Genomic DNA, 13,840 nt, shown 5'->3' with positions numbered 1-13,840 from the left:
GCTTTACAGGCTTACAAATATACAAAATGTCATACTTTATTATTATTAACATTAACATATTATTAAATATATGCCTTTAATTTAGTTCAGAAGTCCTCTTTGCATACCGCTTTTTGATTTTCAACAACGAAAACTTGTACCTTATACATGTTATAGTTGGCTATAAAAAGCATCGACCGAAAAATGTGGGAGGACTCAACAAGAAAACTTAGGGCCTAACTCAATTCAAAATTTGGTGGCTATGTGGATCGCATCTATCCCATCGAATTGGAGATAAAAGATACTACAGATACAGTTAAGTCGGCTTCATATCTTGACTTACATCTAGAAATTGACAATGAGGGTCGGTTGAAGACAAAACTTTACGACAAAAGAGATGATTTCAGCTTTCCAATTGTGAACTTTCCATTTCTAAGTAGCAACATTCCAGCAGCACCTGCATACGGGGTATATATCTCCCAATTGATACGATATTCCCGTGTTTGCTTTTCCTATCATGATTTTCTTGATAGAGGGTTACTGCTCACAAGGAAGCTATTCAACCAAGAGTTCCAAATGGTGAAGTTGAAATCATCCCTTCGTAAATTTTACGGACGCCATCACGAGTTGGTTGACCGTTATGAAATAACCGTTTCATAAATGATATCGGATATGTTCCTTACGTCGTGACAATACTTTCCTTCCCTTTCATGAATTTGACCTACCGAATTAGACTATTTACCGTATTTGTAATCACATAAGCAACACGACAGGTGCTGCATGTGGAGCAGGATCTGCTTACCCTTCCAGAGCACCTGAGATCACCCCTAGTTTTTGGTGGGGTTCGTGTTGTTTATTCTTTAGTTTTCTATGTTGTGTCATGTGTACTATTTATTTTCTGTTTGTCTTTTTCATTTTTAACCATGGCGTTGTCAGTTTGTTTTAGATTTATGAGTTTGACAGTCCCTTTGGTATATTTCGTCCCTCTTTCATAACAAAACAATTTATGAAAACAACAAATAAGGCCACACCAATTTAATTTCTTGTTCTACGGATTTTTGGACTCCAAAATTTTGGGCGAACTAGCGATTTGAAAATTTTAATAAAAAAATATTTAATTTGCAAATTTTTTAGGCTCCTGACTTGGGACAGACACCTACATGCCAAGAAATCCTAGCTAAAAATTCTGGTGGACCTCCTACAGCACCCATTAGTAGATACAGATTTAATTTCATTCAACAAATTAATTTATGAACTTTATGTACGTCTCGCTAAGAACACAACCATATACCAAATGGTCAATATTAATCATCCATGTAATTTGCTCTGTACGATATTTGCTGAATTTCAACGGAGGCAATTTTTTGGCATGCAAAAGTTTAAAAACTACTGCACAAAGTCGCAGAAATGCCAAGCTCCATAAGGAATATTTTATAAAGCTGACTAATTTTCAGAATACACACACACAAAAAAAAAAAAGTACCATATTTTTTTTTATTGACACATGGACAGACAATTGAACAGACAGAAAAGCAGACGGAGTGATTGAATCCAAGCAAAAAGGACACTACATGTATTTTATGAATAATCGAAAATGCTCCAAACAGCAAAAGGGATTCTTCTGGTTATGTATATTGTTGAGTAAATGTTTTATGTCAATCAGTCATAGCAAACTTGGGTTATCGTCAAGACGTAGGAAAGTGTAACAAACAGATAGAATGAGTGAATACTATAGGGCGGGAACATTATTTTTTTATGGCGGGGACTCTTATAGATCATGGTTACATCTCAGTTAAGGTATTCATACGACTTATTGCTTACATAATTTTATTAAAAAAATTGCGAAGGTTTACTGATTTTTATTTTAACTCATCACAACCAGTGTATAAATCAGAAAGTAACATGTAAGGTGTCACAAGTTGAAGCACTCTTTCATCTCCAAGTCCTAATTAAAAACTCTGAGTTGATATATAAAAAGCATAGGCCCATCTTTACATTTCTGAAGTCTTAGACTAACAAATTTGACATCAATTTAAGAACCAAGTCCCCATTTTTCGGTCTCTTCTACCAGGCCAAACTATTCAGTTATTTTACGAATTGCAAATTGAAAAGGTACTTTATTTTTCACAATTCTGTCCCGGTACTCTGGGTCAATATAACTTATCAAACATTCCATATACCTCTAAATTATTTTCATCATAGAACTGACCAGGGTTTTAGCTGGATAAGAACTGGCCTTTCCTTTTAACGTTTTGGATACATTTCAAATAGAAGTCAGAAATAACTACATTGGTTAGACATGTAAAGAGGGGCATGAAATATCCCTACGTGTTTAACACTGCCGCATTTGTTGCACCTGCGTGACCCAACTCGAGTCCGTAACCTTTGCTATATAGTCTTTGTATTTATTTCATTTTTTAAGTTCTGGTTCATTTATATGTTTCAAGAAACAAACATTGAACTTCTACCCCCTGAACTCCCTTTTTTGTAGTTAAATGATTGCTCTCTCAGGTATACCAATACACAGTTACAAGTTTAGTTTCGCATTATAGCCATGGTAAATTTTCTAAATATGAAAGTTTTTGTACAATTGAATTGTTTTTAAGATATGAATATTAATATAATAGCCTTCCTAGTGGGTTTATATGAACATTTAGATTGTTTTTAACATGTTTTATAAGTCATTTTATATTGTTTTTCAACAAAGATTTGACGCTCGATCTTTTCAATTCAATTTTATGGGAGAAAAACAGCAGAAATGCATATGATTTTTTTACCTCTTGATAGATATATGTCTATGGTTTTTGGAAAGCACTTATTAATTGAAATTTTCCTTTGGACCAAGTTTTTGAGATCTTTGTGACATGTTCAACCCCCTATTTTGCAATATTTGGTATCAAATAAATGCTGATTGTTGCCATGGTTACATAAAAAAAAGAGATTATATTTCACCATTATTTCTATTGGAAATCAAATCTGTGGACGATTCTCTTTCCATAAAAAAGACAAAAACAGTTTAACATAAAAAGGTAACCCCCCACCCCCCTCCCCCACCTTTGATATTTGAATACTTTATTTTCTTTGAAAGTACGGTTATTAACTATTCTAAAATTAGCAAGTTGCCATACAGTTGAAAACAAGTTGCCATACAGTAAATTTGTCAACACGAGCAAGTTGCTGTACCCTACACTTTATTTTTTATGGTCTATATTCTTAGAATACATCTTTTTGACAACAAATTTCAGTAAATATGATGCCACACTATAATAATCTTAAAATGTGTCTGGAAAAATAATGAAAAACCGTTCAATATCTTGAGAATGGGGCGACAGAGGACGATAGACCTCGAAATTTTCCGGTACTAAGTGGCAAGTTTTGGAGTATTACACAAAAACTTGTATTAATTTTGCATTTATCGGCCTAATAATTTAAAGAATATATATCAGAAAATAATTTCTTAAGCGGAACCCTCATCAAATGAATAGAAATGCTTTAAATCAAATGAATTCTTAACTTGTTTACTTTTTTTTTTATTTCTCTCCACTTCGTTAGTATCCAATTTCGGGTGGCGATGATACACAATGAAACCCCTCCCTCAAAAAAAACCCACATTGCCAGTCTTCTGATTGTTTATAAACAAAAAGGAAGTTTCATGGCAGAGCCTACACAAACGCTCTACACTTATACACATGGGACATGCATAGAAATTACCTTAATTGTCCTAATTAGAATCAAAATAGTTGATTGCTTGGGCAAAATAATCATGAATATAATGCCTTCCCATGTTAAAACTACAATAAAGTATAGCTTGCATCAAATAATTCTCAAATTAAATCTTTGCAGTGGTTTTGCAACAGAATTGCCCATGATGGATTTGGAGAGAATGTTTCACCAGAGGATACCAGATGGCTTTGCAGAAATTATATTTGTGAGGTATGTGTCAAAGAAAATGGGTTAAATATCTTCAGTTCCCTTCATTCAAAATTGTAACATTATAAAGGATCACCGCAAGAAAAGTGTGCAAGTTGAGAATCTAGTGTAAAAAATTTACCTGTCCTACAAACACTTAAAACTTATCTTTTAAATGTTTCTCCAGTTTCCACAATTAATTATAAGTTCACAAGAAAAGTTACATTGTACTTGTAAATAGATATAATATAGATTCCTACATTGATACCTGTGGATTATTGGATTTATCTAATCTTGATAGTTAGGTTAGCAATTTAAAAAAAAATCCATATAATGTTGTAATTGTTGTTCTGATGTCAAAGCCTGAGTAAAGCAGGCTATGTAGATGCTTTGTGTAAATTGGTTTTCATGTTGCTAATAGATAATAGATATCTCAAGTACCAACTTCAATTTATTTTTCCACAGGCTGCATTTATTCATCTCTCTGGAACATACAAATTATTCTTAAATATATGCAGCTAGACCAGAGAAGTTCGGAATAAATACCAAAAAAATCAATAGACCACTTTCGAGTTCATCCGTCACCGGAAAAAACTCTTCAGTTATACGCGCCTTTATCACCGTCATTTGTGCGTTTAGGGGCGTCGTCACTTCCCTTCCCATGTTGAGCGAGTGCTTGGAAAACTATAATTCTATATTGTACGAATTATTCGGCAAATTGAATTCTCAAAATTGACAATCAACACTGCTGTCATTAGGGAATTGTCAGTAAGTACCTACAAAGCAACCACTATTTCTAGTTTATCCTGCACAAAGACGATCAGTAAGACGCTTGATGAACGTAAATAGTGCAGGGATACAGGCGACCCCCTCGATCTGGTAAATGACGTCATAAAGGCGTGCATAATTGACGAGTTTTTGCCGGTGACGGATGAACTTGAAAGTGGTCTATTGTCAGATAAGCAGATAAGATTAGCGCTTTTAAAAATAAAATTACCAATAAGAACTGTAAAAAACTTTTTAGTTGATTAGGGCATGATTTTTCTATCATTTGACTTGTGAAGGAGTTATGAATTTAGGGATCTGGTGATATTTGGTTTGCCCAGTGACATATATTATGGGGGTGTGGGGTGTTCGAGCATGCCTACAACAGATCTTTTATTTCAGAGAATTTTGGCAGAATGTAAAGTTAAAGTGACACCACTGAACCCAGATGATTCAGAAGATGAACCCGACGAAGATCATATCAAAGAAGTGGCAGAGTCCATGTACAGTGATGTGAATGAAGATGACATTGTAAGTTATGTCATGTTTTGACATCATAATTTTTGAAAACACCTTATCACTATTTATTCTAATCCAGAAAAAAAAACTTCCTGTTTGTGTTGCAAAAACAAAGGTCATCATTAAGGAGTTGAGGGAGGAAAAAATTGAGACTTAGATAGATTATGATCCACTTTTTCTAAATCACAAATTAAAATCATAAAAATAATTTGTTTGATTTTTATGTTTCTCTTTGACAAAAAAATGTATGCAGAAAACATTGTTTGAACAGGGCCCCAGATACGTAAATAAATTTAACTGCATGAAAACGCATACATACGAATTTAATTCCACTTTAATGATATTATGAAAATTCAGTCTTTTACTTTTATACAAATTTTATTGTAATAATGTCATGCTAAAGGTGATGGGTTTTGAATTGCTATAAAAATGTCCAGTTTAAGCTCTTCTATATGCATAAGCATAAGATATCTTTTGAATTAAAGCATCTTAAAGTATATGTGAATTTACAATACAATAATAATAAATTGCATAACTGAATCAATATTTGCATTTTTATGGCCAATTTATAGGCATCGTGTTTTCCAGTCTGTGTGTCTGTTTCTTCACCTGTCTGTTCGTCAATCCATTTGTCGTTTCTTCAACCCATCTGTCCTGCTTCAGGTTGGTGGTCAAGGTAGTTTTTGATGAAGTTGGAGTCATCTAATCAACTTCAAACTCAGTACATAAGCTCACTATGATATAATCTTTTTAATTTTATTGAAAGATTTCAATGAGTTTTGACCCCACTGCACATAGAAAATGACAGCTTGAGTGGGGCTGTCATGGAATAGAAGTTCCTTCATAATATAAGTTCCAAAAGGAAAAAATAATCTGGAATATTATTTCCACAGGAATAGATATTACAGTATATGTTCCTAACGGAATAAATGGTATAGAATATTTGTTCCAACAGGAATAGATATTATGACAATGTTTATAAAAAAGTTTCCATTGGAACTTCTGTTAGGCTGAACAAATATACGTTGACAGGGCATCCCTGTACTTTTGACACATTCTTGTTAATTAAAGATCTGATATATACCTGATCTACCTTAAATGCACATTATATATAAAGTTAGGAAGCATTAGATTATTTTCTGTTAGTGATTAGAATTACTTATTTCTTCTTCCAGGAATTTGTTGTCAAGAGGTTCAAGGAGAAACTGCAAAGGCCTGCTTTGACTAAGAGGCAGAGAAGGGAAAGTAAGATTACATTCATTATTCCTCTTTTTCCAGCATTACAGACTGTCAGATGTTTTAGATAAACAAAGCAAAAAAAGATGGTATAATTTGGTGGTAAATTTAGAAATAGAATGAAGAGATTTTCATAATTCCTTCTGTCATGCTTCAGTGATTCCCTAATTAATCAACCAAATTTTTCACCCGAAAAAGGGGGGGGGGGGGGGGGGGGGGGGCAGGACTGCCATTACTGGTATATTATCGATGATACTGGGAAGATCCTGTACAAATTGATTTTTTTGTGGACAAACCTATTTAAAGGAATGTAAATATCATATACAGGAAGCATTCATAGCACGTTGGCCAATATGTAGATTTTATATTACTGTGGATTCATTTATTTTCGTGGGTATCAATTTTTATACGACCGCAAATTTTGAAAAAAATTTCGTCGTATATTGCTATCACGTTGGCGTCGTCGTCGTCGTCGTCGTCGTCGTCGTCGTCCGAATACTTTTAGTTTTCGCACTCTAACTTTAGTAAAAGTGAATAGAAATCTATGAAATTTTAACACAAGGTTTATGACCATAAAAGGAAGGCTGGTATTGATTTTGGGAGTTTTGGTCCCAACATTTTAGGAATTAGGGGCCAAAAAGGGCCCAAATAAGCATTTTCTTGGTTTTCGCACTATAACTTTAGTTTAAGTTAATAGAAATCTATGAAATTTTGACACAAGGTTAATAACCACAAAATAAAGGTTGGGATTGATTTTGGGAGTTTTATTTTCAACAGTTTAGGAATTAGGGGCCAAAAAAGGGCCCAAATAAGCATTATTCTTGGTTTTCGCACAATAACTTTAGTTAAAGTAAATAGAAATCAATGAAATTTAAACACAATGTTTATGACCACAAAAGGAAGGTTGGTATTGATTTTGGGAGTTTCGGTCCCAACAGTTTAGGAATTAGGGGCCAAAAAGGGACCCAAATAAGCATTTTTCTTGGTTTTCGCACCATAGCGTTAGTATAAGTGAATAGAAATCTATGAAATTTAAACACAAGGTTTATGACTATAAAAGGAAGGTTGGTATTGATTTTGGAAGTTTTGGTCCAAACAGTTAAGGAAAAAGGGGCCCAAAGGGTTTTAAATTTAACTTTGTTTGATTTCATCAAAATTGAATAATTGGGGTTCTTTAATATGCGGAATCTAACTGTGTATGTAGATTCTTAATTTTTGGTCCCTTTTTCAAATTGGTCTACATTAAGGTCCAAAGGGTCCAAAATTAAACTTAGTTTGATTTTAACAAAAATTGAAACCTTGGGGTTCTTTGATATGCTGAATCTAAAAATGTACTTAGATTTTTGATAATTGGCCCAGTTTTCAAGTTGGCCCAATTCGGGGTCCAAAATTAAACATTGTTTGATTTCATCAAAAATTGAATAATTGGGGTTCTTTGATATGCCAAATCTAACTGAGTATGTAGATTCTTAATTTTTGGTCCAGTTTTAAAATTGGTTTAAATTAAAGTGCAAAGGGTCCAAATTGAAACTAAGTTTGATTTTAACAAAAAATAAATTCTTGGGCCTCTTTGATATGCTGAATCTAAACATGTACTTAGATTTTTGATTATGGGCCCAGTTTTCAAGTTGGTCCAAATCAGGATTTAAAATTATTATATTAAGTATTGTGCAATAGCAAGTCTTTTCAATTGCACAGTATTGTGCAATGGCAAGAAATATCTAATTTCACAATATTGTGAAATAGCTAATTTTTTTTAATTAAGAGTTATCTTTCTTTGTCCAGTATAGTAAGCAAGAAATATCTGCAAGAATTTTTTTTAATTGGAGTTATCTTTCTTTGTCCAGAATCAACTTAAATCTTTGTTATATACAATATACAATGTATATTCACTTTTTACTACCAACTGATAAATTTAAATAATCTTTACCATTCAGTGATAACAAGCAGTTTTTTTACATCATGTATTTAAATGAGTAGTAATTGTTGCAAACTCCATTAGAATATTTTAATTGAAATTAGTTTTGGAATAAGGGAAAGGGGGATGTGAATAAAAAATTGGGTTAAATTTTTCTCATTTGAAATTTCATAAATAAAAAGAAAACTTCTTCAAACATTTTTTTGAGAGGATTAATATTCAACAGCATAGTGAATTGCTCTAAGAGAAAACAAAAATTTTAAGTTCATTTGAATACATTCATTCTGTGTCAGAAACCTATGCTGTGTCAACTATTTAATCACAATCCAAATTTAGAGCGGAATCCAGCTTGAATGTTGTGTCCATACTTGCCCCAACCGTTCAGGGTTCAACCTCTGCGGTCGTATAAAGCTACGCCCTGCGGAGCATCTGGTTGTGGATAGAGAAAGAAAGATGTTTCGTGGTATACGTAAATTCATGGATCGCTGATTACAAAAGAAAAAAATCAGATTCGTAAATCGTGGATTTCTTTTTGATCTATTAGATCACATAACCTCCTTGGTTTAATCAATAATAAAACAAACAAAAAAGAAGGAATTCATTGAAAAAGTTTTGAATTGTCAAAATCCTCGATTGGTCATTTTAGGTTAAAGTGTTCATTGAAAACTTCTATTACAATAATGGACAAAGACAACTAATTAATTATCTGTTTTACAATTTGTAAATGCTTGTCGGGATTCTATAAGGCAGTCAAAACTTTATGATTGAAAGTTTATTTCCCTAATCACGATATAATAAACAGTCATATAAGTAAAAGGTGTGAAAATAAATGATCCTGTCATAAACAATATTACCTACGGGCAATAATCCCGTACTTAATCCTATAGGCTATTGATTTTTAATTACTAGTAAACCAAACTATGACACAGTAATTAACAAATTGCAGTTATTTTCCATGAACAGTTTTAATCAATTTTAAAAAATAAATTATCACTGATATTTGATATCTGTATTATTGATTTAATTAAAATACTTGTATCTTCTCTCAATAAAAAACACGTTTTATGTTACAATGATTATCGCTAGTCAACACTATACTAAAAATGCATACAATAACTGGAAATAAACATCCGACTTCATACACATTTATCGGGATTTCCTTGAATTCTTAAATTCTTGGTTCAACAGTTCAATAAAGAACCCTATGGGGAAAACCAGAGAACTCTTTTTGTCAGAAAACACTGTCAAACACTCAAACGTATTATCCAAACTTATCTGTGTCCACACTTGTAACTTAATATAAAAGTAAAAAGATGTGGTATAATTGCTTATGGGACAACTTGCCACCAGACACTAAATGAAGTTAACAATTATAGGTCACTGTATGTCCTTCAACAATGAGCAAAATTCATACAGCTATAAGAGGCCCCAAAATAAAATATTGTTATATAAAACAATTCAAATGAGAAACCTAACAGCCTGATTTATGTATTAAAACCAATGAACAAAATAAAATTATGATTTACAGCAACAAACAACAACCACTGAATTACATGCTTGTGACTTATTTATACCTTATCTATAACAAAAAGTCAATGCCATATCTTATAAAACAAAATGCTACCTTTCAATTGTTAGTATTTTTTGGTTTGCAGTTCCATAGTTGTTTTGTCAGCTTATCAAGGAGAAATTCATTTCTTTTATTCTTTAGTACTGTTTTGTGTCATGTTAAGGGTTTGGTAGTACTGGATTACTACTGTAATTTGTGCATTAATCTTTGCTACATGTTTATAGACATTACAGACCAAAATATGAGAATAATTATTGTGAATGATCTTTTATTCTCATAAACCAAATACATAGTTACAGAGAAGATATTACAATAATATATATTACATATATAAGGTATAGCATGTGTGAAATACAAATTAATATGATAAATATTTACACAAATAACAAATAAACACATATTTGTATTAACCAGGAGGATAGACTTTCACAGAAATAGATTTAATAAATCTACAAAGTTTCTCAAGCTCAACAACATTTTGGGTTGAACATACTTGTTTGAATTTGATAACATTTATATTTTTATTACAATAATGTGGTAAGTATTTGCATAATTGTGATTACAGGGTTAGCTGGGTACAAATATATTTTTTCAGATTTCAGAATGCCAGTTCTTATTATCATGGTGACACTCACTCAGTTTCATTATTTGCAATAATGATAACCTGTAATAATTTTCATACGACCGCAAAATTTGAAAAAAATTTCGTCGTATATTGCTATCACGCTGGCGTCGTCGTCCGAATACTTTCAGTTTTCGCACTCTAACTTTAGTAAAAGTGAATAGAAATCTATGAAATTTTAACACAAGGTTTATGACCACAAAAGGAAGGTGGGTATGATTTTGGGAGTTTAGGTTCCAACATTTTAGGAATTAGGGGCCAAAAAGGGCCCAAATAAGCATTTTCTTGGTTTTCGCACTATAACTTTAGTTTAAGTTAATAGAAATCTATGAAATTTTGACACAAGGTTTATGACCACAAAAGGAAGGTTGGTATTGATTTTGGGAGTATAGGTCCCAACAGTTTAGGAATTAGGGGCCAAAAAGGGACCCAAATAAGCATTTTTCTTGGTTTTCACACCATAACGTTAGTATAAGTAAATAGATATCTATGAAATTTAAACACAAGGTTTATGACCATAAAAGGAAGGTTGGTATTGATTTTGGGAGTTTTGGTCCCAACAGAATAAGGGGCCCAAAGGGTCCAAAATTAAACTTTGTTTGATTTCATCAAAATTGAATAATTGGGGTTCTTTGATATGCCGAATCTAACTGTGTATGTAGATTCTTAACTTTTGGTCCTGTTTTCAAATTGGTCTACATTAAGGTCCAAAGGGTCCAAAATTAAACTTAGTTTGATTTTGACAAAAAATGAATCGGTTGGGTTCTTTGATATGCTGAATCTAAAAATGTACTTATATTCTTGATTATGGGCCCAGTTTTCAAGTTGGTCCAAATCGGGGTCCAAAATTAAACTTTGTTTGATTTCATCAAAAATTGAATAAATGGGGTTCAACGATATGCTATATCTAACTGTGTATGTAGATTCTTCATTTTTGGTCCTGTTTTCAAATTGGTCTACATTAAAGTCCAATGGGTCCAAAATTAAACTTAGTTTGATTTTAACAAAAATTGAAATCTTGGGGTTCTTTGATATGCTGAATGTACATGTACTTTGATTTTTGATTATGGGCCTAGTTTTCAAGTTGGTCCAAATCAGGATCTAAATTATTATATTAAGTATTGTGCAATAGCAAGTCTTTTCAATTGCACAGTATTGCGCAATGGCAAGAAATATCTAATTGCACAATATTGTGAAATAGCAAATTTTGATTTTAATTAGAGTTATCTTTCTTTGTCCAGAAAAGAAAGCAAGAAATATCTAATTGCACAATATTGTGCAATAGCAAGAATTTTTTTTAATTGGAGTTATCTTTCTTTGTCAAGAATCAACTTAAATCTTTGTTATATACAATATACAATGTATATTCACTTTTTACTACCAACTGATAAATTAAAATAATCTTTACCATTCAGTGATAACAAGCAGTTTTTTTTTTACATCTTAATATTTTATGATGTATTTAAATGAGTAGTTATTGTTGTAAACTCCATTAGAAATTTTAATTGAGATTAGTTTTGGAATAAGGGAAAGGGGGATTCAATTTTTCTCATTTGAAATTTCATAAATAAAAAGAAAATTTCTTCAAACATTTTTTTGAGAGGATTAATATTCAACAGCATAGTGAATTGCTCTAAGAGAAAACAAAATTTTTAAGTTCATTAGAACACATTTATTCTGTGTCAGAAACATAATGCTGTGTCAACTATTTAATCACAATCCAAATTTAGAGCTGAATCCAGCTTGAATGTTGTGTCCATACTTGCCCCAACTGTTCAGGGTTCAACCTCTGCGGTCGTATAAAGCTACGCCCTGCGGAGCATCTGGTTGACCCTGCATTATGATTCTCTGAATTTCATCTTTTCAATAAAAGTTTTTTAAATCCTTAATTAATTCAATTAACTAAATGAACCTTGCAGACATGCAACTATAAACAGTTGTTGAATTAGAGTTCTTTTTTATGACAAGCTTTAAAAGTATTTCTCTTTATAAACTCAAACAGAGAGATTACAAGACCAGATAGATAGAGCTGAAGCAATAGAAAGGGGGGAGAACCCACCCCCACTTCCTGAAGATCCAAAGAAAAAAAATAAAGCAAATAAGACTGGAAGAAAAAGTCTAGAAGAATTACTAGGTATAGATAGTGATGATGACGATGATGAGGAAGAAGATGATGAAGAAACTGATTTGCTATTTCGTCTGCCAGGGTTATTAGGTATGTAAAATTCAGCATAAATAAACCTTTCAGAATCTACATATTTAAGTCAACATTTTAAACTGACAGTTTAAAGAATGTAGATAGTGGCTTGTGGCAGGGAACCTAAAATCTGTTTCCTTATTTTGATATGACCGCAAAACATTTGGCAATGGTATATTGGTATCATGTCGTCTTGGTCGTCTTCATCGTCATCCTTGTCGTATGTACAATAACTTAAGTTTAAGGAAATGGAAATCTATGAAATTTAAACACAAGGTTTATAATCATAAAAGGAAAATTGGCATTGATTTTGTTGGTTATGGTCCAAACAGTTTAGGAACTAGGGGCCGAAAAGATGCCCAAATAAGCATTTTTTTTAGTGTCCAGACAACAACTTGTATTTATTAGTGTATGCATCATCTCCATACCACAAAAGGATGGTTAGTATTGGCATATTTTTTTTCATTTATGGGAGGGGAGGTTTATTTTTAACAGCATAGTGTATTGCACATAAGCAAAAAATTTAGTATAAATTCAAATCATATAATCAAAACAAAGTTCTGTGACTACAGTTATTCTGTGTAAGAAACATATAAAGTGTCAAATTTTTATTTACAATCCGAATTCAGCCCTGTATCAAGCAGGAATAGTGTGTCCATTTTAGCCCCAATTGTTCAGGGTTGGACTTCTGGGGTTGCATTCAGCTGCCCTTGGCGAAGCAATTTATTACTCCGTAATAGAAAAAAGTAAAATGTAATTTTAGCAAAAAATTATTTATATTTATTCAAATTTTGTTAATTTCTATAGGGAACTAATTAAATGACCTTAATATAGCTGTTGTATATTTTTATGCATGTAATTCAAGGCGATGAAGAGGATGCTGAGAATGATCCATTAACGAAACAAAAAATAGAAGAACTTTTAGAATATTATGGGGGTGGTCCACCTAAAATAGACAATCTACCAAATATGCCAGAAACTGGCACAAAAGTGATAAAAGGACCTGATTGGATGTGGCAAAAAAATGATATACCAGATAAGATAGAAGGAACAGTTATCAGCTATGATCAAGAAGATCTGGGTAAGAATGTGAACCAGGTGTTTAGCTTACATCATTTTTTGATT

At 32.3% G+C, this 13,840-nt stretch overlaps 1 protein-coding gene across 7 annotated transcripts in view; it reads left to right on the top strand.

Moving 5' to 3' along the window:
- LOC134715464 (uncharacterized) overlaps positions 1-13,840 on the top strand; it is a 134,954-nt gene that overhangs the window by 68,805 nt on the left and 52,309 nt on the right. For all 7 annotated transcript variants that reach the window (XM_063577643.1, XM_063577647.1, XM_063577645.1 and 4 more), the window contains exons 10-14: positions 3,823-3,912; positions 5,056-5,184; positions 6,348-6,417; positions 12,521-12,733; positions 13,581-13,796. In XM_063577643.1, the coding sequence (XP_063433713.1) occupies positions 3,823-3,912; positions 5,056-5,184; positions 6,348-6,417; positions 12,521-12,733; positions 13,581-13,796 (718 nt within the window). The remainder of the gene's footprint in view (positions 1-3,822; positions 3,913-5,055; positions 5,185-6,347; positions 6,418-12,520; positions 12,734-13,580; positions 13,797-13,840) is intronic.

The sequence above is a fragment of the Mytilus trossulus genome, chromosome 4, assembly GCF_036588685.1.
Source record: "Mytilus trossulus isolate FHL-02 chromosome 4, PNRI_Mtr1.1.1.hap1, whole genome shotgun sequence".
NCBI classification, from domain to species: domain Eukaryota; kingdom Metazoa; phylum Mollusca; class Bivalvia; order Mytilida; family Mytilidae; genus Mytilus; species Mytilus trossulus.
Note: the sequence above shows the minus strand (reverse complement) of the source record. Positions and strands in the feature narration are given on the sequence as shown.